General features: G+C 43.0%; 1 protein-coding gene across 1 annotated transcript; it reads left to right on the top strand.

The window, feature by feature from the left end:
* Positions 1 to 918: 918 nt before the first annotated feature.
* CPLX4 (complexin 4) lies at positions 919 to 23,925 on the top strand. Its single transcript, XM_002828255.3, has 3 exons — positions 919 to 1,274; positions 6,819 to 6,906; positions 22,406 to 23,925. The coding sequence occupies exons 1-3, from the start codon at positions 1,108 to 1,110 to the stop codon at positions 22,631 to 22,633; spliced, it is 483 nt and encodes a 160-aa protein (XP_002828301.1). The 5' UTR covers positions 919 to 1,107; the 3' UTR covers positions 22,634 to 23,925.
* The last annotated feature ends 356 nt before the right edge of the window (positions 23,926 to 24,281 follow it).

Genomic DNA, 24,281 nt, shown 5'->3' with positions numbered 1-24,281 from the left:
ATAATCACCTGTTTTCTGAGAGGACTCATGCCTTCAGATAAAATAACAATGGATTACATCTCTTCCTTCCCACCCCACCCTCTTTGGTGTGCTTTAATTAGAAAGATACTAGTGAAGATTAAAGTCTTAGCCATACTCAATTCTTCCCTTGACCTGAAGAAAACCACAGCCATAGAGAATCTGGTGGGATACAAAACATTGTCAGTTTCATGCAAGTACACCAGTGAGCTTAAATAGAACACCCAGGAGGTGCACTCTTTATGCAAGAGAAAAATGGTGACCCCTTACATATTGATGATTTGACTCACATAATGGTCTTACCTTCTGGATCAGAGCCTTGAAGTGTCAAGCACATCATTTCCATGTAGACAAGTAATATTTCCATGCAGGAGAAGGCTAAGATAATCTTCCAGATGTAAACCAAGGACCTGCTGTCTGGGTCTTTGCATTTGTCAGTTGTGTATTTATGTGCGGGACACAGTAACTATTGAAGCAAACCGAATTCAAGCAAACTAAAAAGCAAATCCTTGCATAGTACTTAAAGTCCAATGAGATAAAATGATGGATCAAAAGGATTATTTTTGCTTAATGAAGCATTCTGGGTTTTGAGTCTCATTGGACTCAGTTTTTCAACAGGATGTTTTGCTCAAGGGCTGGAATTTGGAAATTCCACAACAGCTATATAATCAGTCAGCTCTGATTAATTTAATTGAAACAGGACTCTTGATGAAGCCCTGCTGTGCTTATAATTAAAAATTTAGAAAGGGGTAGGGAAAGGGTAGATGATGTGGAGATTTCTTTTTCCTGTGAAATTAGCTAAGTGTATTAATTCAGAAGGTAGGCAGTTGCCTCTGATTGTATGCTTCAGTAATCTGAACCATCTGCCTCTATATTCTAAGGAGTTCACCACTTTAATCCAGCTTACGGCTGACAAACCACTCTTCTCTATCAGTATGCCCTTGAATAGATGAGGCTGTGCAAAGTCCTTTGCTCTTAAATGTATTGCTGTCATTGAGAATATTTGGAGGTTTTCTCTTGGGTTTGTTTGGATTTTTTTTTTTTCAGCTTTTGTCTGAATTTTGGTTTTATTTTTCTGGGGAAGAGAAAATGGCTTTCCTTATGAAAAGTATGATAAGTAACCAGGTAAAGAATTTAGGATTTGGTGGTGGGTCTGAAGAAAATAAAGAAGAAGGAGGTGCATCTGATCCTGCAGCAGCTCAAGGGATGACTAGAGAGGAGTATGAGGAATATCAAAAGCAAATGATTGAGGAGAAGTGAGTACATGCTACTTCATTTCCCTTAAAAAGCAAAGGAAATTCATTCCGGCCATACCTTCTTCAGTTCTCCAGTTTATTTCTCTTTGCTTTTTAAGATGCCTTTCCTTTTGTCGTTTACCTCTAACCCAAGGAAAGGTTGTTCTTCTAAAGTAAACAGTTCCGTAACATCAGCAGCTACTATGTTCTATGTTCTACATGTATGAATGGAAATGAACAATAATAAATGAATCTATATGTTGTTCTTAAAGCAGCTTAACACTTTCTGGTCCAGGCATGTTTTGATTGACCTCAATTTAATTATTTAGATGAAAAATGGTAGGTTTAACTATCTTTACATTCTTTCTAAACTTCACCCTCTTAGCAAGTAGAAAGTCTTCAAATTGTAAGAATTCAGACCTTATACCTAGAAAAGGGCCTAAAAGAACATAGAGTGCAGCTTCTTTGATCTTGCATGTGAGAAAAAAAAAAAAACCCCAGGAAGCATAACATGACAATTATGTCATAAGACTTGGCTCATCAGAGACTATGAATAGATTTGTGGACTGTTTAATATGGAAATTCTAAACATACAGAAAAGTAGAATAGTAAGATGAATACCCATACATACCTATGACATAAAATCAGCAGCTTACAGTTTGCTACATTTGCTTATAGATTAAATAGATAGATGGTAGATAATAGTTTTTAAAGTAAATTACAGATGTCATGTACTTCACCCCTAAATACTTCAGCCACCTTCCTCCAAAAAATAAAGGCATTCTCTTGGCTATATAAAATATAACAAAAATAAAATATAAAATATAAGCAACATTTTAGTTGGGTATTATAGAATGTGAATATCACCAACAACTTTTCACCACTTGAAGACTGATTCTGTAATAAATAAATGTAACTCTGTGTAATTTTTAAATGTTTAAGGTAGAATTAAGATTCTTTTATTAATCAGTTAAGAAATGAAACATCAATCTAGAGGTTAAATGTTTATCATATGTTTCAAAAGAAAAGTATTTCTTTTTTGCCACCAGGACTCTTTTGCTAATGATTCATTACATAATAGTTGCCTAAATCCTATCGCTAAGATGATTATAGGTGAAAAGGTTAATGACCTGGAGGAAACAAAGAAAGTACAAAGACTACATTTAGTGGAAAACTTGTCTATTGTATTTTTCTGAAAGAAATCATGGCTTATAAACTACCTAGAATACATTATGCTTGGCTCTGCAGTAACTTAAAGTTGGTTTTTAAAAAAATTCAGTGCAACTAGCAAAAATTATGGTGCTAAGACTTGGGCAAAAGAAGCAGCATTCCTTGAATATTGGCTGATTTTACCTATGGCATGCAAAAGAACAAAAAGCTTAAAAGCAAAATAAGTACTGTGAAATGAAGAATAGAAGACAAAAATCAGTATCAAACATTCTCAGATCAAGTAGGCTAATGAAAACAGAAACGTAGACCACAGTTGTGAGCACGCAAAATATCGCTTAATATGTTCAAGCAGCAGATCCGATTGCAGATAAGGCATCTATTTGATTAACTAATGTCCTAGTTTCCCTTAATTTTATATCTGGACAGATCAAAGCTCAAAATGGCCAAATCATACAGTCAATCAGTAGACTGAGTTGTCAGCTACTCAGCTTTTTGCATGTGTATGAGAATATTATAAATTTATGTAGTCACTCAATTTAAGAAATAGTGTCAGGACAATGGGGCATTTGGCTTCCCTATGATAAAGAGGGATGACTTTCAGTCCATTGTTTGAGTTTTCAAGAATTTCACCACCTAGAATGCAATACGCAGTAGGCATTAAAAATAATTCATCACAAGATAAACGCAGAGAGAGCTACAAACAGTTTAGTATATATAATAATTAAAATCAATGTTAGCAAATAAAAGCCTCCTAAACCCATCCTCATCATTTTAGGAAGTGGGGAGATTGACTATATGAATTATAAATAAAAAACTATTTAGCAATGCACTCTATTTAATAATGCACATTCATTTTTATTTTCCTTCTGTGTTCAATGTGTGTGTGTGTGTGTGTGTGTGTGCGCGCGCGCACGCGCCACTGGTAACATTAGTACTGAAAGAGGTCTAAACATAAATAGACTATCTGGAAAGGAAATAAAACAATAGTCTGTTTATCCCTCCATTTTTTCAATTATATTAAAATGCTTCTTTGCCATAGTTATGCTTCAACAGTTTCTACAATACCATTTGTAACTTGACTCTGACCTTTGTTTTATTCAGTAATTGTTTGGACCTCTAGTATGAGCATAACATTGTGAAGAATGTACTGAAATGGAAGAGATGGGTTTTATTCTGCAGGAATTTACACTTTACTTGGTGGGGGGAGACTAGCTAGCTGCATGTGACTATAAACAGAGCAACCAGTTTTTCTGTGTGATTTGTAGACTGGCTCTGGAGGACTGGAATCTAACTCTGCATGGCATTAGTATCAACAAATCGATCAATGGGGTTTATAGTTATTTGATTTTCAACAAAGGCGCCAAAATAATCAGACCAGGAACGGAAAGTCTTTTCAACAAATGGTGCTAAACAACCGAAAAACATTGAACTTTGACCCCTACTTAACACTATACACAGAAATTAATTTGTCATGCATCATACACGTAAACATAAAGGCCAAAATTATAAAGCTTTTAGAAAAAAAAGTAGGAGATTATCTTTGCAACTTGAAAGTAGATGAAGGTTTCTGTATCATGACCCAGATTGGCAATGACCATATCAATGACCATAAAATTATTAAATGATAAATTCAACTCTAAGTTAAAAACTTTTATACGTTAAAAGATGCCATTAAGAAAATAAATGGGCAAGCCAGACTGAGAGGATATATTTGGAAAATATATCTGACAAAGGACTGGGATCTAGGAAATATGAAGAACTCCTATAACTCAATAATAAAAGCAAAAAAAAACGGGCAAAAGATTTGAACAAATACTACAGAAAGATAGACACATGGCCAATTAGTACATGAAAATATTACTTGAAATTACATGAAAAGCTGCTTAATATCATTAGTTGTCTTGGAAATGGAAAAAATTAAAATCACAGTAAAGTAGCACTCCATAAATACCAGTATGGCTAAAATCAAAAAGACAAAAAATATTAAATATTGGCCAAAATGTGAAACCACTAGAACTCTTGTTTCAATTGTTGAGACATAAACTAGTATGACCATTTTGGAGAAAGGTCTTGCTGTTTCTTATAAAACTAAATGTATCCCAGTAAGTTACCCTAGAACCCAGCAAATTCCATGCCTAGTGATTTACCTAGTAGAAATTAAAATAGATGTCCACAAAAAAAGCTAGAACCATATTCATAGCAGCTTTACTTACTGTCGCCCCAAATGGGGAACAATTCAGGTGTTCATTAACAGAAAAATGACTAGACAAACGGTGATTGTATTTGCGCAAACAATGGAATACTTACTACTCAGCAATAAAAAGGAACCAGCTACTAGTACATAAAAAAACAAGGTTAAATCTCAAAAGTATTTTATGCTGAGTGAAAGAAGCCTTACACAAAGATGAACTGTATATCGTTCCATTTTAGGAAGTTCTAGAACAGGCAAAACCAACCTATGGTAGAAAAGGCGTGGTGGTTGCCTCTAGGGCTAGGGGGTAGGCCTTGATCAGGAATGGGGATGAGGGAATTTTCCCAGGTGAGAGTAATGTTTTCTATCTTGAGAGGGTTTTGGGTTACACAGGTGTGTGCTTTTTGGGGAATCATTGAATGGTGTGCTTAAGAGGTTTGTGCATTGCATTGGATACAAATTTTTCTTCACAAAAAGAAAAGAGAAACTATAAACAAACATGTCACCCTAGTTAATGACATGCATATTGAAGAGTTTGGGGGAAATGTTACTGATTTCTGCAACCTTTAAATGTATCAAAAAAGTAAAATGTGGATAAAGAGAGGAATAGATGTGATAAAAAAAAAAAAGTACAATGAGATGCAAATTGTAGAATCTAGATGGATTTTATATCAAAATTCTTTCAACTTTTCTGTGTGTTTGGAAGTTTTTACAGTAAAACACGGGGAGAAAAGGTCTGCTGCTTGTCCATGCCGCAGGTCGCTAATCTCCTGGACAGGTCACTTTATTCGATGTCCCTCTCCAAAACTAGAAGGTTGAACTTGATGTTCTCTCATGCCCGTTCCAGACCTGACATTCTGTGGATGGAAATGAGTTCAGAGGGCACCTGAGCCCAGGGCCTTTGATCAGTTTAACCTGATCATTTGCTGCAGCTCCTTCCTTAACACTCAGTTTTTTTGTATAATGGTTAAGATTATTTACAAACTTGGAGTCAAGACATAGAAACCAGTTTTCACCTGAAAATGAAAACAGGGGATTTGTTTTAAGTAGATAATGCTTTATGCAAAGATAGTTCACCAGATCCACAAGTAGAATTCCCATCAGGCCCCACGTGGGCCTAAACCAGGAAGCAGGAAGCTGTTGAGAGGCCACCAGCACTCTTTCCCCATCTCTTACTATTGCTTCTACCTGGACATGGCTGTTTTATTCTTCCTCAGCAGCCAGACTACAAGGTTAGTGGAAAATGACAGCCAATGGCTACCAAGTTCATCTGTTATTTTGCCAGTCACACTGCAATTATCTGTCATTCTTAGTACCAATCCCAAATTTTCAAAGAGATTTCATTTACTGAGCTTGTTCTAACCAAATATAGCCGGAGGGCAGGGCCATGTATATAAATTCAGCTACCAATAAAGCACTTCTGTGGGCAGCAGGGATGGGTGGTGGTGCTTGTGAGCTTTGCAGACATCCCCAAAGGTGTCTGCTTTTGTCTGAATAATCATTAGCAAGAATGTCCATTTCAAACCAGCATCACCATGAGTCCAATTAGATCATTCACACAGCAGGACCCCAGTCTGACATTCTGGAAACATACCCTGCCTTGTTTGGGGCTACCTGCTTCCAAACTGGGAAGAAAACACCATGCCTAAATTGGGGTCTGCAGAAAGTAACAATGAAGGGAGACAGGTTTATATTATATCCCCCAACACCAATGGTCTTCCAAGAACTGCCTGGTTCTGGACACTGTGGCCCTATTTTAGTTTGCATAAGAATCACTTGGGGAGCTTGCTAAAAATGTAGCTTCCCCTCCCCTGCACCCAGAGATTCTGATGCAGCAGGGCTAGGATCAGGCCCAGGAAGCTGCATTTGTCATGAGTGCACCAGGTGATTCTGAGGCTCATGGTCCTTGGCTGAATAGTCCATGGAAAACCACGTTAGGAAAAATCTCCTGGTTCGCATCATACAGAGATTCCTAGGACAAAATTGTCTTTGGTACTTAGAGGTATGTACTGAAAGTTATGACAGTAGAGTAACAAAAAGAGAGGCAGACGTTTGGGGACCTAGGAAAAAAATCCCATATTTCCCAAGTGTCTGCCAGCAGTGGCATCTCAGAAGGTGTAACCCGGTGTCTGGCTCCTCTGAGCATGGGCAGGAATGTCCTTAGCTCTCTGTATCCTTCTGATCCTTTATTCTTTAACTTTTAGGATGGAAAGAGATGCTGCGTTTACACAGAAAAAGGCAGAAAGGGCATGCCTCAGAGTTCATCTCAGAGAAAAATATAGGCTCCCAAAGGTAAGACACTCTGGAAACATCTAATCATTTCTTAATTAATGAAAAATGGGAAGTCATGCTTGATTATCCACAAAGGATCATGTGGATATATATATATTCAGGATATATATATACATATATCCTAATCATAACTGAAGTGTTTGATATAGTGAAAAGAGCACTGAACTAGGAGTTCATAAAAACTTGATTCCAGTTTTTAACTTAACCTTTATGAACTTCCACTGTTGCTAAAAAAAAAACTGGAGTTAATACCTATAGATGACATTTTAACATAAACTTATCTAAAGGTTCTAGAACTTCTCCATGTAAATACACAACAAGGACAATACATAGCTCACATCGGTTGAGCTCTTTCTAGGTACCAGGTATGGTACCTTGGCATGTATTAAGTCATTTAGGTTCTATTATCATCTCTGTCTTACGATAGAGGAAACACAGGCATGAAGAAAGTAGGTACCCTCCTGCCATGGGCCAGACAGCCAGGAAAGGTAGAAACCACGGTCCTGATTTCTATGATATTCCACCTCTATTTAAAAGGAACCATCGCTTGCTGGTTTGGGGAATAGTGTAGTAGTGACAGTCATCACCTAGCACCATCTTATGCATCTCAGCACTGGCTGAGGGTGACTGCTGTAGGCTGTGGTTGAGTGAGTCGTTGGTCTCCTGGTGGGAAGGGAATGCATTGACATGTTGTGGAACACATCTTGGAGGTACTATTCCAGGGCTTGCATCCAGTAGTGACAGAGGGCCCATCACTTTGCTACTCTGACTCATACCACCTGACTCCACCTTCACTACCTGTCCAACTGACTAAATGACTCCACCTTCACCCTCTGAGCTGGTTATTCAATTTCATATTCCAAAGACGCACCATCCCTTAAAGAACATCTTCCATCTGGAGAAGCCGAAGTAAAAGATCCCTCCAAAGGGCATAATCCCAAGTATGAGAGCCATCTCTGAGTCTGGGTGGTTTAGAAAGTGCTGCTAAACCAATTCCTTCCGTGGATCCCCAGCAGATCCCAGAAAAAGCTGATTTTAATAACTACAAGCACTAGACAAGGGAGAGTCCACTGTCTATGCAAGGTCACTGATGAAATCACCAAAGACTTAAATATGGTAGAAGTTGATCTCTAGGGTGCCCAAGGAACCTGGGTTCTGTTCTTAATAAGGGAAGGAAAACCCACAATAAAATGTAAGCTCATTTCATTCACAACCAATGAACTTGGAAAAGAATGCCTTGCTTTTCCTACCCCCACCCCCCATTCAGGTTTAATAACTTTTCCTCACTGTGTTTGCATTTTGGAAGAGTGAAGCACTTCTAAACACTGTCCTTTCCACTTTCATTGTCTGGTGAATTTCCTGAAACTCCCTGGATGTCACTGGCTCACCTTAGCAATGTGGCCTCCCCCTAGACAGGAAGATTGAGTCGGATTCATGCTACTGCACTGAAGCCCCTGGCCTCTGCTCTTGGGCCATCTGATTAAAGCATCATCAGTCTCGTTGGGATGAAGCAGAAATTTCACACACACACACACACACACGACTGGCTGGGTGTGCATCGTCCAGAATGGTAGGACTTTTTAAAGATTTATTTTTGATAACTGTTATTCTTCTGTAGGGATCTAGGGAGAATTGGGGTTCAGTTGTAGCTCTGTGATGCAATATCACACGGTTTTTAAAAATATCTGAGTCTCTTAATTTATGCAGCAGCAATAGAAAAAAAAAACTAAGCCTCAGTATCCTCATCTATAAAATGAGGGCTGAAGTACCTAACTTCATAGGATCTTTGTCTGAGATAATGTATTATAAAGGACCTAGTACAGCGCCTGACAATAGCGCTCTTATTATTGACATTATGATCTCTGGGCACAAAAGTCTTATTTCCTGATAATAACAACCAGGGGTCTTGAGGACCGCCAGTCCTTAGGTGTGTAATCAATGCAACAATGGAGGTTCCTGAGCCTCAAGGCCCCAAGCCTTTTATCTTTTTCTCCACTAATGGTAAATCAGCAGTCTTGCTGACTTCCAGATCCTCAGGGGTGAACACCTTTAGGCTTAGCAGTAAGGTTTAAGTACTCTTCAGAGAAAAATAATTCTTAAATCTCTGTGCCAGGGTATCCTTTGAAACAAAAGCCTTTCCAACAGAAACTATGGAAAGAGGAAAAAATGATAGCCATGAAATGCACAAATCCAGGTCCTCCCGGGAGAATGATTGTAGCTATACCTGCATAGGCTACTGCTCTCTAAAGCCAGCTAGGGAGAGGGACCGACATGAAGGATGTTGATAAATTAACAGTAGAGCCCACCAGTGTCTTTCATTGCATGGCTTACTGATGTTCATATATCCCCTTTTCTATAGCTGTTTCAAATGCATAATGTATTTGAGACTCCACCTGATTTTCTCATACACCATGAAAGAGAACATAAAGCTCATCGAATAATCTCATACCACTGCATCATTTTACACCTGAGGAAACTGCAGCCCAGGAGGGTTAAGTAGCTTTGCAATAAGCCACATCTCCTGTGACAGACTTGGGACTGGAACTCAGGCCCCACAACCATGAAAAAGAGCAGCTTGTTCACAAAAGGACTTCAACAGAGCTCCCCCTTTCAAGGCATTTGTTCTTTCTACTCTTTTTTTTTTTTTTTTTTTGAGACAGAGTCTCACTCTGTTGCCCAGGCTGGAGTGCAGTGGCACGATCTCCACTCACTGCAAGCTCCGCCTCCTGGGTTCACACCATTCTCCTGCCTCAGCCTTCCGAGTAGCTGGGACTATAGGCTCCCGCCACCACACCCGGCTAATTTTTTGTATTTTTAGTAGAGACGGGGTTTCACCGTGTTAGCCAGGATGGTCTCGATCTCCTGACCTTGTGATCTGCCCACCTCGGCCTCCCAAAGTGCCGGGATTATAGGCGTGAGCCACTGCGCCCGGCCTCATTCTACTCTTAATATTTGAGCTGTTCCCCAAAATTTTAGGGCAGTTTTGAATTCCACGTGGCTTAAAAAAATGGGAGCACATTATTTCTCCTGTGTTGTCTAACGGTTTGACCCTAGATCTGCAAGTAGCTGTCTAAATTCCAAATATAATCCAAACAAACAGATAAGAATTTCACTTGAGAACATTGTACACACCATCATTCACTGCAGTTTACTTCCAGGTGGGGACCCCCTCCTCCAAGGGCGTTTTTATATTTGGTTGCATTTGTAACAATGTATTCTACACGCAATGATTCAAAACTGTGCCAATGGTATGGAAGATACTACCAATACAAATTGCCTGCTTTTTGTAAAGCACATGGAAATTCTAATCTCGTGTAGCTAGCTATAAAAATAGCACCTAAACAAACTATATGATAAGAAAAATCGGCTACTCTGGGCAGACTGCCTATGAGTTAGCCCTGCTCGGCAAGGAGCAGTTTAAAAACTAAAATTTAAAAATTTAAAAAATCAGCTGGATCGTATTCCACTTAGTCCAGTTATCACCAGCTGTGACTAACTTCCCCTACCCCAGTGCAACACTTTGCACTTACAAACCAGCCCCACCCTTGGGAGCCTCCTCTGCCTCCCGCGCTGTCACTTGTCGCACGTTACCCTCCCGCCCGCGTCCCCCCACTGACGAGGCTCTGGGTACAGGGACCCTTCGATGGCCCATGTGGCGAAAAAGAGGCTGAGGGGGACAGACACGTTTCCCAGGCTGACGTCTGCCCAGGCTATGCAGAACAGCCGCTCCCATCCAAGCCAGATCCTGGCTGGAGCGAGGAGGGCGCAGCGGTCGCCAGCGCGGGCCCCGAATCCTCGACGCCGGCGCCCCCTGGTGTTCCTAGCGCCTCGGCCACTGGCACCCGCGGGAGGCGGAACCCGGGCTGCGGGTGGTGGCAGGACCAGGGAGGGGCAGAAGCCAATTTCTAGAGGCGACTTAAAAAAAAAAAAAAAAGAAAAAAAAAATTATTGATAGGTCATTGGATGGGATGGGGGGAAAACAAAACAACAACAAAGAAAGGAAGAAAAGGAAAAAAAGTCTTATTATTTTGTTATTAAGGACCAGAGATAGTGCGTTTTCCATCCTCCCATGGCATAACCGGAGAGGGAGCTCGCAAACAGCCGAGTTTCCGCTGTCTTCGCAGTGACCAGGCTGCAGAGAGATTCTGAAACGACAGCAATCGAGGGCGGGCTGAAGGAATTGGAATCTTCAGCCTTGAGAGGAGATGACTGAATAAATGAAGCTTATGGGGGGCAGAATCATGCCCCAGGCCTCCAGTGCCATGCTTTTTATTCTAATACTGAATTCAGCCAACTTACCCAGTGGCTTAGCTGCTGGTTGTTATTGAACTGTACGTATCTAAAGTCTGTCTCTGATTACGTAGAGGAATCTCCGTAATGGAACCTTTAGAAAGCCATCCTTAGAGAGAGGCCGGGCGCGGTGGCTCACGCCTGTAATCCCAGCACATTGAGAGGCCGAGGCGGGTGGATCACCTGAGGTCAAGAGTTCAAAACCAGCCTGGCCAACATGGTGAAACCCCGTCTCTACTAAAAATACAAAAAAAAATTAGCCGGGCGTGGTGGCGGGCCCCTGTAATCCCAGCTACCCAGGAGGCTGAGGCAGGAGAATTGCTGGAACCCGGGAGGCAGAGGCTGCAATGAGCCAAGATTGGGCCACTGCACTCCAGCCTGGGCGACAGAGCAAGACTCCATCTCAAACAAACAAAAAAAAGCCATCAGAAAAACACAGTGGGGATTCGAGGTGTAGGGTTTTGTCTCCTAGATGCTTCATTAAGGAGCAAGGAGACCCTGGAAGGCCAGACAGTGCCCATCTGCGTCACTAGGATATGTGATTGAGAAGCCCAAGGCTGGAGAGGAGAGGCAGGCCTGCCAGTGCTGGCTCTTACTGCGGCCAAGGGAGGGCTGACTGAGGGCTGAACCAAAAGAACTGCTGTATTCGGAGGGAAACAGAGCAACGGATTCCCAAGTCCTTATGAGCCCCCTCTTTGGGGCTTGGCTTCCGAGGTCATCTGAGGAACATGCCAACTGTCACTTCCCTCCAACCCTCTAAGTTCTTTTCCTAGAACAGGTTCAGGTTCCTGGATGACCACAATACTTTGGCTCCTTGACACCAGTGTCTGAGTGCTGTTTCTCTTTTCAATAAACTTATTTTTTTACATCCAGAAAGCACATACCATATGTGTGCATTCAATACATAACCATAGGATCATGTAAATGTAGGGACGTGCCAAAGGTCACAAAGCTTGCTGTGACAAATGGAGACTCAAGCTTCCTTACTCTACATCCAGGACTTTTTCATGCCCCCTTCTCCTCATATCCCTCTAAACTGGGCATCAGATTCCTGGTGGTAGACTTTAGAACTGAACAGACTGTCTGACAAAGAAAACAGCACAAGACAGAAAGCAGGGGTCACTGGGACTCTAGCGGGCTCCTAATAACCGTCCCCTCCCTGCCAGGTTTGCAGAATACTTAGCCTGTGCCATCTTCTAAAGCCCATATTGGGTAAGCATTCATAGTAATAGTATTAACAGCCCACAGGGAATTGGACGAATTTAACACGTCCTCCAGCTAATGAGGGATGACCCCCTGGGTGCCTCATTCACAATTCCCCAGGGTCACCGCCACAGCAGTTACATAACAGCAGGATTCAGTCCTAGACCCTTCCCCTGACCAAGGCCCGACGGGGAGCAGATTTGAGAAAATGTCTTCCCGGGAGCTGTCAGGTCTAATGAGGATAACTATGTCACATTTTGGAATTAGAACTGTATTTTCTAAAGAAATTATTTGGCTGGTGTTTCCTCTGAAAAAGAGTTTCACTCTATTGCTGGCAGGGAAAAGCAAATGTAGACTCTTTGAAAAGGAGCAACATAAGCCATAGCCCTCTAGATAAACAATAAAAGGTCTTGGGTCTCAAGTTTATTGTTAGTGACAATACTATTTGCTATACCAATGTCTTTTGGTGACCATTGTTAATTTCGGTAATCAGATAAGTAATTAAATAAGTGCAGTAATCAAATTGCAGTCATCTGCAGTAAGTATGTATATGTATATGTATCTATACCAGTCATTATAATGTTCATGTACACATCCAGATTATGTCGATTTCCTCTAGTTGTCAAATTATAGGTCATCAGAGGACTTAAAATGCCTAAAGTCATCCATGATGCTCACGTTAGATTTGGATCGCACACCACTAATTATTCCAGATCCTGTATCTTCAGTTTCTCCTTCTTGATTGGCCTCTCCTTAATAAAGGAGGTCAAATCTCTCCCATCTAAAACAAGGAAACAGTACTTTCTGAGTAAACATGGCTTTTTAGGTGTCTTCCCTTAAATGACTAGTTCTCACTGCTCTGCTGAAACCTTCTTCTTCCAGATGTTCAGTGTCTGTCTGAATACAGTAAGTGGTTCCCTTAATTTCTCTTGGGGCCTCTTTGTTTCTTCTAGCACTAGTGATCGCTTCTTCCTTAAGGCCCTCTCCTCAGCTTGCAGACATCACCCTCTGGTTCTTGTTCTTGTACTGCTTCTTCTTCATGTGTTATCCTTCTCTGTCTGCCTCCAAGTTGTAGGATATTCCAGGGTGCCCCCTTGGCTGGCTCTTCTTCTCACTCGAGCCTGCACATTGTCCTTGAGGGCTGCACCTTGCCATTGCTTTTTGCTACTGCCTACATGTGGATGATTCTCAAATCTATACCTCCAGACCACATCTTCTCCCGAAATTTCACAACTGCAGCTACCTTTACTTAGACACTTCACAGGTAGAACCAGCTCATATCCAAAACTCCCTTGCTCATTCTCCCCCTAAACCTGTTCCTCCTATAGGCTCCACTTCCATGGGTAGCTCTCCCGACAAGCCCATCATCTCCCAGGCTGGCTACCAGATGTCACCATTGCCTCTTCCCTCCCTGCTCCAGCTGCACATCCAGTAAATCTCCAAGTCATCTTAATTCACTCCTGAATAGTTCTCAATTCACCATAGCTTTTCTACTTGGAGTCTTGTCACCCTCAATACTGAGGTTTCTAAAATGCAAATCTGATCCTGTTTCTTTTCTGTTTTGTTTTGTTTAAGGCCACTATGTCTTTTAGAATAAAATCCGAACTCCTTGTCCTGTATGCCATGATATGGCTCCTGTCTCTCCAGCCTCACCTCTTGCTACACTCCTTGCCTGGACTAGTGATTCCTCATGCTCCGTTCCCTGCTCCCTGTGGCCTTTCCTTTCTGTAAGACTCTGGTCAGCGCCACTTCTTCCAGGGCCTTCCATGATTTCCCTCCCCCTACCTTATTCTGGATTGGGTCATCCTCCTCCATGTCCCCATATATCTTGAGTCCATGTCTCCTACATCATCTTATGACCCTAAATATCTGCACCTACTGTGTGCTCCTTTAAAAAAGGGGCCGAATTTTAAATCTCTGTGCTCAGTGCCTAGCACAGTGCCTGAGGTATAGACAATTGTGAGCACACACACACACACACACACACTCACACACACACTGATTGCTGAGTAAATGGATGTTATTGGGGAAAAAGAAAAGAAAGAAAAATGCCCGGCCGGGCGCAGTGGCTGACGCCTGTAATCCCAGCACTTTGGGAAGCCGAGGTGGGCGGATCACGAGGTCAGGAGATCAAGACTATCCTGGCCAACATGGTAAAACCCTGTTCTACTGAAAATACAAAAATTAGCTGGGCGTGGTGGTGCGTGTCTGTAATCCTAGCTTTTCGGGAGGCTGAGGCAGGAGAATCACTTGAACCAGGGAGTTGGAGGTTACAGTGAGACGAGATTGTGCCACTGCACTCCAGCCTGGCAGCAGAGTGAGACTCCATCTCAATAAAATAAAATAAAACGCCCAAAGAACAAAGTGTCAAAACAGCAGAAAGAATTTACCCGCCATTACAGTTACATTAAAATACAATTTTATGAAAAGAACTAGTCCAGATTGGACATTGTAGTTTTGTATAAAACACAAAGGTTTCCTTGTTTTATAATTAAAACACCATATTTCTTCAAGTAGAGGAAGCAATATGTTTTAAATAAAGCTACAGGATTCTTTCTAAAAGCAAATGTGTTCCTCTCCATGGCCAATTTAAAATGTATATGTAAGTCAAGCTAAATTAATAAGAGAAAACAGTTCCACAATGAACCCTAATCCTATTAACAGAATTGTCAATCTAGGTTAGTCATTGAAAAATAATGTTGTGACCCCTGCTGAGCTATATGATTTAGTTACACCTGGTGTTTGTCTGCCGTATTAAGGGCACTATTCATTTCGAATAAAGATGCATATAGGAGAAACTTAACAGAGTTTTCTTTAAATGTGTCACATTGAAAGCTCCATTACAGTTGAATTTAAAATTTGCCTCTTAAAAAAAATGACAAACATGATTGTGTGAACCTTCCTTTGCCAGACCGCTTCAGATTAGGAGCTCTTGGGGCTGCCCAGCAGGGTCTGAGACACCGAAACCTCCTGCTTTCTGAGCAGCTGCTTCTGGTGGCCAGGCGGCGGGGAGGCCATCAGAGGCCCCAGCAGCCGCCATCTCTTCCTTCCCCTCCTCACCCTGCCCCAGTTCGGTTTGCTCCTCCTACTCATGTCCTTGAAAGAGCAATGGACTACACGTCTACAGGGAGCATGGGGATGGGAAGCAGTCATTGGACACTAGTGAAGCAGGATTTCAAGACGTGTTGCTTGGCCTCACCAGCTTTCTCACGTCATCTTCACAAGTGCCCTGTAAGGTAGGTAGATATCACTTCGCCTTTACAGATGAGAACTCCGGCTCAGAGAGGGAAAGTGACTTTCTAAGGTCACACAGCCAGTAAATGGCAGAGCAGGATTCTACCACGAGACATTCTGAGCCCACAGGCCATGTTTTCTTGCTAGACCCTTCTGGCAGCTGTGCTAGGTTCTCATCCCCTAAAAAGCAGAATGACATTTTTGCAAGAATCTTTACCTCTCAAGACCTCACTTTCCTCATCTGTAAATGAGAGGCTTGGATATGCGGCCTCCGGAAGCTTCTTGAGTCCCTATGGAATGTCTTCATAAGGGAAAGAGGTATGAGATGTGCACAGCTGGTATCTAGAAATTCTCATTCCATGTAGCTCCCGACGCATGCACACTTTCAATCAAACTGAAAACTGATGCCTATTCTTCAAGAAGACAAATCCACACCATCTGTCCTACTCTAGGGGTGCTGAAGGCTCTTTAAGTAGCTAAAGAGGGAAGAGCAGCAGCGGGACACAGCAGAAGGAGCAGCCAGCATGCCCCAGCCCAGGGCCTCCACACCAGCCACACACTAGCTTCTGAGGGCAGCAGCCTCACTCATAACTAGGACAGTGAGAGTGGTTTATGCAGACAAGTACCTGACTTCTCAAGTCCGTGATCCTCACAATTATGTCAGTCTCACACTACATGAACTCCTCCATGTGAAAGAAATCCATTCTTCCAGCTTTTGGTATCCTGTGGACAACAATAAGTGAATAAACCAAAAACAAAATCAAATCTACCTAATATCAATCACACTGGTATTTGCTTATACACCATGCTTAGCTAACTAGACTCTGACAAGAGGAGAATGCTCAGCTTTTTGAAGACATAACCATCTAAGATAATTTATGATGGTATCTCAAGTTTGGTAAAAGAGAAGACCAGTTTATCCAGGTCTAGGAAGTAGTAAGTCTTGAAATCCAGGGTCACGTTTATCCTTTGGTGAAAGGTCAGGCATCAGTCACAGGAAATGACAATGGTAGGATATGGAGCTATTTAAATAATGAGGTATTCAGCACTGGCCTTAAAGATAATAAGTCTGGTTAAAAACAAGAGATTAAAACGGATTCTCATCAGCTAGCATAAAAATAATTAGCTCTTAACTGCATTAAACAATATCCCAAATTGATAAGATTTCTAGAAATGAGAAGATCTCTGAAACAGAGCCTCTAAGAACAAAGTATAGCCTCTAAGTCCCCTAATTATGTGCTGGCTCACTCATTCATTCATTCATGACACGGTTCTCATCCTTGAGCCTTCCCTCCCTCCCTGGAGCTGCTTCCGGCCTGTAGTGATGCTGATTCACATTGGCTGTAACTGCACTTGTATTTGGGGGTTGTAATGAGGCATTACTTCTTTTCCTTGAAGTGTGAACTGTGTCCAAATATTCCTGGTCTCCCCAACCCAAGATTTGTCAATGGGCAGCAGAACGTGTGGACAAGACATTCATTGTTTGAATTGCAGACAAGGTCCTGTCAGCAGGGTGGTTCATTAGGAAGAGAGGAAACAAGGCTGCTGTGTCCACTGTATAAATCCCATTTATGCTTCTTAATTGCTTGCTGTGTCCTGGATCTTTCTCTTAAGGGCCGATACTCTCCCACTGTCTCTATCACTGTCCATGCCTGCTTTATCCCAGGGATCCTTTCAGCAGGGATCTTGACACTGAGCTGCCCTCTTTCCTCTAAAATATTCATAACCACCGCTACCATTTGTCCAGAGCTTAGATGCTTGCGAGGCTGTTTTACAGCATGTCTCATTCAATCTGCTCAACAGTCCTCTAAGTGGCCCTTCCACTGGACATCAGAAACATAAGTTGACTTTCCCAAGGTCATGCATTGGTGAATGGCAGATCTGGGACTCGAACCCATGTCTAACTCCAAATCCCACAATCTTTCATTCTCCTAGGCTGCCTCCACCAGAAAATGGTTTGGACAGGCTACAACTTTTTACAAAGGAGACACTTGAATACTTAGCCAGTTCTAGGTCTAGGGCTAGCTCAATTAGTTAGGATCCAGAGCTAATGAGGCTACAGGCCCACATTTGGTTCCAGAGGGCATCATTTTCTCCTCTAGCCACTCAATGGCCTTGTCTGGTTGTCCTACCTTTAGTCATAAGATGTCCATGGCACAGGCTGCAGCCCAGAGTAATTGGCTTCAAGACTAGAATCATCTCCGGAAGCAGCCATGCTCCGGTGGAGGGCCAGTAGCCTTGTACTTCTAGATCAATGGTGAGTGCAGGACTCTCTGACCACAGCCATTGACTACACCCATTGCTGCCTTTGGACCTGGACATCTAAGGCCACTGCCCTGGGGCCCATGTTTTAGAGGGCTCTCTTGGTCTCTCTTCTAGCCACACTCTTTCACATGGAGTGAAGAGTCTGTGGGCCAAAGGGCCTACCCCAGGCAGAGCCCACACCCCTCTTGTAGACCACGCTCAAGCTGCTTAGGACCCCAAATGCCCTGCCTAAGTGCATTCCAGAGCATTCTCAGGCCTCCGATGCAAATCTGTGCTCCTGAGAGTGGCCAGGCAGACTAGGCCTGAGGAGTGGGGTACAGGCCATGCACCCAAGGTCCCAAGGCCCTTCCCAGTGAGGGCTGGCACCAGGAACTGGAAAAAAAGAGGGCCAGGTTGTGAGCCAGGAACTTCCATCAGCACTTATGTTCTGCCACCCACAAAAATTAGGGGCGGGCCTGACAAGAGGTAAGGGGAGCTAGGGCTCGCTAGGTAGCTTTCTCCTAGAGTAGAGAGTCTAGTGCTAAAGAGGAAATGACTAAGCCTGGCTTGTTAGAAAAACCAAGCCTTTAGGTGAAGGTAGGAGTCATTGCTAGGTCAGAGGTAAGGTGCCAGGACATCACAGCCTCCTGACAGAGCTAACCCCATGTGCCAGATTGCCCACAGCAAATTCCCCTGCCCACCTCTGAAGGTTATTATTTTTATGAATAGCTACTACTGGGTGAGTGCTTAACAGATTCTAAATAATTCAGTTACCGTCTAATTAACCTTCCACAGCTCTAAAGCAAATAATGCAATTCTCCATATACAGACAAGGAAATAAAGCTCAAAGAGGCTATACAAAGTGCCCCAGGTCACCCATCCTATAAGTGGTAGAACTAATGTTCTCACTCAGGCAATTTAGGCTGCAATTCCCCAACGGGATTATAAAGATAAACCGATAACTATGAAAACAGAGCTCTTTATAGCAAAGAGGACCTACGAATTTAAGTATTAATAAGGCTGTTATCCTCTCTGACAATAGGTTCATTAAATCATTCAGTAAACATTTATTTTAATTTTTAAAAATATTTATTTATTTGTTAAGACAGAGTCTCTCTCTTTTGCTCAGGCTGGAGTGCAGTGGCGTGATCTTGGCTTATGGCGACCTCTGCCTCCCAGGTTCAAGTGATTCTCCTGCCTCAGCCTCCCTAGTAGCTGGGATTACAGGTGTGTGCCACCACACCCTGCTAATTTTTTGCATTTTTAGTAGAGACGGGGTTTCATCAAGTTGGCCATGCTGGTCTTGAACCCCTGACCTCAGGTGATCCCCCCACCTCAGCTTCCCAAAGAGCTGGGGTTACTGGCTTGAGCCACCATGCCCGGCTATTCAGTAAACATTTAATTTTCTGTGTCTACATGCCAGAAAATTTGCTGGGTTATGAGACAGAAAGATGAGTAAGTTACAGCCCTTGTCTTCAAGAAACGTAGAGCAGGGGTTCTCAAACTTCAGCAAGCTCCAGAATCACCTGGAAGACTTGTTAAATCACAGATTGCAAGGCCTGAGCCCTGAGTTTCTGATTCAGTGGGTCTGAGTAGGGTCCCAGCACGTGCATCTCTAGCAAAATCCCAAAAGGTGTTGATGCTGTTGTCCTGGAGAACCCACTTTGAGAACTACTTTGAGAAACACCTTGATAAAAGTTAGGGCAATCAAGATCCTCTCCATAAGGCAACGTACAATTGCACTGCTCTCCCTTCCCTGAGCAAGAAGCACAAGGATAAAATGAACCTCAGAGTCACCCTTGAAGAAGGAAACCATCCCAAAGCTTCTTCAAGCACCGCAGAGCCATAGAGCGTGGCCTCGCTGAGGTCTCCCTGTGAATGGGAGGCAGGCGAGCACCATCCCGTGAGCCCTCGCGAGTGTGTTCAGTGTTTTATACTCCTGGCTGGCTGACTCGCTTTCCTCTAGCCCCTCTAGCTGCCCGTCCCTGCAGGCCCACAGCAGTTACCCTGTCCAGGTTCAAACCTGGTGACATGCTTGGGGATCTTACTACCAACATGAGGGAAGGGGCCAGAATTCCCGGGAATGTCTTTTCAGATCACTTGCATTTGATTTCAGGATGCATAAAAGAGGGCAGATGTCCCACATTTGCATGAACTGAGAATGAGTCGGCCACCTTGTGCTTTTCCTCTCCTTCCTGCAAAAAGGCCCAGAAGACGATCCGCAAGGAAAGCAGCCGCTAGGGAAGGCAAATAAAAAATAAATAGAAATGCGCAATTGGCTGGGAGCCCCTAGGGATTAACTAATTAATCCCACAACAGTTTGACCAGGAACTAATTAATCCGTTAAGCACTTGGAGGGCCCAAGGCCCTGGCCAAGAGCAGGGAGAGGCTTCACTTATCTCCGGAGGCTTGGCGCAGAGTGGGACTGTCCTCCAGGCTTTCCAAGGAGGGCCTGGGTGAGGACTCTCCTTCCCAAAATCATTGGTTCCTCCTGCATCAGAAATCTGCTTCTCAAGCTATTTCTTGAGCCAGACTCCTGTGTCACTCTGCCCAGGGAACCGAATCAAAGAAGAGAGCCCTGAGGAAAGGCAGCTGGGCTTCAGCCCCTCCAAGTATGGGAGCCACAGAGTGTTAGAACTGGAAAAGACTTCAGCCATCTGGTCCTTCCAACCCACTTTCCAGATGAAGAATGAAGTTTACAGGTTACCCTGGTGTGCCGTTTGGACCTAAAGACAACTGATGTTTCTTGCTGATCATTCCTACACAGCACCCAGAGAGGGAGAATTCAGATCTCCCTTTAGATGTTGTCTTTAACTCCACCTCAGAAGTCACCAGGTGCAGAAATCTTTCTTAAAGCAATATAGTCTGTTTGACTAAGATCATCATTTTTTAATATGATTTTTCATGAGCTTTGGTAACAAATTAAAGGCTGGTCACAATATACTCAGGTGGCTCTAACACAGATCTTTCCTCTCATTAGCTTTTCTGACACTCTTTTTAATCTGTTTCCCTGAAACCCAGGTCACCTCATGTTACAACCTGATCTCCAAAAAATCTGACAGCAGCCATCTGGGGATGTAAGCTACTGTTAACCTTTCCCAGAAAATATTTTTCTTTAGACTCCTCTCTCATTACAGAACAAGAGGCTCTATAGCCTAAGTGGTAAAAGAATCTCAGCTGAGTACGGTGGTGCATCCCTGTAGTCCCAGCTACTTGGAAGGCTGAGGTGGAAGGATTGCTTGAGCCCAGGAGGCCAAGGCTGCAATGAGCCGAGATTGCACCACTGCACTCCAGCCTGGGTGAAAGAGAGAGACCCTGTCTAAAAAAAAAAAAATAAACAAAAATAAAAATAAAGGAATCTCAAAGACCAGGTAGCATGCATTAAGAAATTCTAGAACAGACACTCCTAGAATCACAAAATGAAATGTGCAAGGCGCTTGTGACAGCATCAGCAACACCGAAGGCTAGACTGCCAGTATGCTGAGTGGGGGCCATGCCCTTGATGGTTCACTTAATACACGTGTGCTGTGTGCTAGACTCCAGTCCAGGTGCTAACGGTGGAAAGCTGAATCTGGCAAGAGCCTATGAGGGGCTCCCTGTCTAGTGGAAGGGAGGAAAAGAGCCATGATTAAGCAAAAGTTGCCACTAAGGAGTGATGAGTGAATTAATGCATACTGTCTAGTTACTATAAACTGAGACCTCATCCTCTAGAGTGGGGTCAACCAGGTGAGTGGGTCTTGGCATGGGGCTGATAGAGTCTGCAAGACTTGCAAAGCTGCCCTTAGGCAGAGTTGGGGTGTGATGCCCCAGCTTTTGTGTGTATCAGCATCACAGAGAGAAAGGGCTTCTTAAAAATCCAGATGGAGTTGGGAGTGGTGGCTCACACCTGTAATTTCAGCACTTTGGGAGGCCGGGGTGGTTGGATCACCTGAGGTCAGGAGTTTGAGACCAGCCTGGCCAGCATGGTGAAACCCCGTCTCTACTAAAAATACAAAAAATTAGCCGAGTGTGGTGGTGCACATTTGTAATCCCAGCTACTAAGGAGGCTGAGGCAGGAGAATCGCTTGAACCAAGGAGGCAGAGGTTGCAGTGAGCTGAGATCGAGATACTGCACTCCAGCCTGGGTGGCAGAGCAAGACTCCCTCTCAAAAAAAAAAAAAAAAAAAAAAAATCCAGATGGCTGGGCTGCAACTCCAGAGTTCCTGATTCAGTGGGTCTGGGATGGGGCCCAAGAATTTGTAGTTCCAGCAGGTTATAGATGATGCTAATGCTGCTTGTCCAGGGCCCACACTTGGAGAACCACCATGCTGGAAGGTTCTGATCGACCCAAGGTGCCATGAAGGAGGGACCTCCCTACAGAAGCCCCCACAACTGCCATCAGGACCAGGCTCTGCTGTAAGGCCAAGAGTGCCACTCACTTCCTTTATTCTCTACAGACCTTTTCCTGCTGCTTTTAAAATTTATTTAGTTAGTGAGTTAGTAGTTAAGTTTAGAGTTATTTATCTACCTCTATTTATTTTTCACATAGAGTGAAATGGATGAGAATCAAATCCAGATGGCTGGAGATGATGTGGATTTACCTGAAGATCTCCGGAAAATGGTAGATGAAGATCAAGAAGAGGAAGAAGATAAAGATTCTATTCTTGGGCAGATACAGAATCTCCAGAACATGGACTTGGATACCATAAAAGAAAAAGCCCAGGCCACCTTCACTGAAATCAAGCAGACAGCGGAGCAGAAGTGTTCTGTGATGTGAGGGGTGGGAGGGGTGGAGGGAGGGAACCAGCCATCCTTGGAAAAGACCACTCTCCTGTGGGACGTTTCAAGCAGTACATGTTTTAATGTAGTGAACACATTTAGGAAAACCATGGTGATCTATTGACAGACAATAACTTGATTGTTCTAAATATTCCTGGCAGAGCATTTAGCTAGCACCTTGCAGCAGGAACCATACTTTCCTCATAGTTATAAATGAGATAAACTGGAAATTTCAGTTGTAAATGATGATGCAGAACACATATCTGCTTAAAGACCTTGAGATGAGCCAGGAAGAAACAAAAGCAAGTGGCATTTCCTCTCCAACTTTCTTCCTTGGATGCCAAGTTCTCACCCTGTCCAACTATTCTCAGGACACCAGATCCCTTCAGAGAGAGATGTGGAGAGTCAAGGTGTCCACTGGGAGCCGGGTTTCCCACAGGGAGCTGAGTCTACAGACTCCAGGGCAATCAAAGGTCACCACCCCCACCCCTCACCTCCAGGATCCTTGAATTTGTCGATGATACTCATCAAGTTTGGTCCTTGGATGCTTCTCAGCCGAGTGGCAGTAGCAGGGATGTGGTGAACAATGAGAAATTGAGGCAGGGAATAGACCTCACCAGCCCTTTGCAATGGAGATCATCATTCTAGTGGCCATGTGAAGAATGGAACCAAGGGAGGCACAATTAGAGGCAGAGGGAAACCAGGCAGACGGCTGCTCTTTTTGAGTTGAGCTTGACTCTCCTTGTCTGAACTTGGTGATAGCAATGGGAACAAAGTGAGTAGACTAACAGAGAGCGTTAAGAAGTTAAATGAATCTCTCTCTGTCTCTCTCTGTCTCCTCCCAACCTCTCTCTCTCTCTCATCCTTCTCTCCCTATCTCTCTTTTTTTTTTTCTTCTCCTGTCCCTTCCCATCCCACCCCTTTAGACTACCTTCCAGTAAATCACACTGTCATTTGGTGCCACAGGCTTTCAGGGTAGGCCCTGATTTTTTTTCCCCCCAATATCTGCTCTCTTTCAAAAGGGATAATTCAAAAGACTTAAGACAATTACCACTGAAACACTTCGAGCTATTTAGCTAAAGCCCACCAAACCAAAACAAAATACTGATTTTTTTTCTTTTTTTGGTGACTCTGTCCATACAGTGAATAAAGATCTATCAAAGGAAAAGGAAACTGAGACCAAAAACTTAGGGTCTAAGTTGTTCTAAACCCAGAGTTCTCAAATGTGTTGTACAAGAAGTTTCATGTAATAAAAATATGCAAATAAAACAAATGAATAGAGGTCCAAAACCTACGGTCCTTGGCAAAGTTTAGCCTGTCTTGGAAATTCCTGGGAGAACATTGGTGCAATGATTGAGGCTGATTAGCCTTCTAGTCCACAAACCCAGATGCCATGGGCACATTTTAAAACTGTGCTTGTCTTTTATCAGAAATGGCATGTGAGTTGTGATTTGTTTTATAGCAGAAACTTTAAAAAACTCACTTTTTAAAAAGCTACAATATAATAGGTAAGATTTATTTTCAGTTTAATGCCTGACTCTGCCCTGTAGTTGATGGGGTGGATAGTATGGATGGGTGAGAGGTGCTGTATGTGGCCTGATATCTGTACACTTTGTATGACATAAAATACTACAGCTGCCAAATTG

Source organism: Pongo abelii, chromosome 17 (assembly GCF_028885655.2).
Source record: "Pongo abelii isolate AG06213 chromosome 17, NHGRI_mPonAbe1-v2.0_pri, whole genome shotgun sequence".
Taxonomy (NCBI): domain Eukaryota; kingdom Metazoa; phylum Chordata; class Mammalia; order Primates; family Hominidae; genus Pongo; species Pongo abelii.
Note: the sequence above shows the minus strand (reverse complement) of the source record. Positions and strands in the feature narration are given on the sequence as shown.

Coding starts and splice junctions, on each gene's coding strand:
- CPLX4 (XM_002828255.3), top strand. CDS start 1,108: ATGGCTTTCCTTATGAAAAGTATGATAAGTAACCAGGTAAAGAATTTA. Junction 1,275..6,818: donor AAGCAAATGATTGAGGAGAA/GTGAGTACATGC, acceptor TTTAACTTTTAG/GATGGAAAGAGATGCTGCGT. Junction 6,907..22,405: donor AAAAATATAGGCTCCCAAAG/GTAAGACACTCT, acceptor TTTTTCACATAG/AGTGAAATGGATGAGAATCA.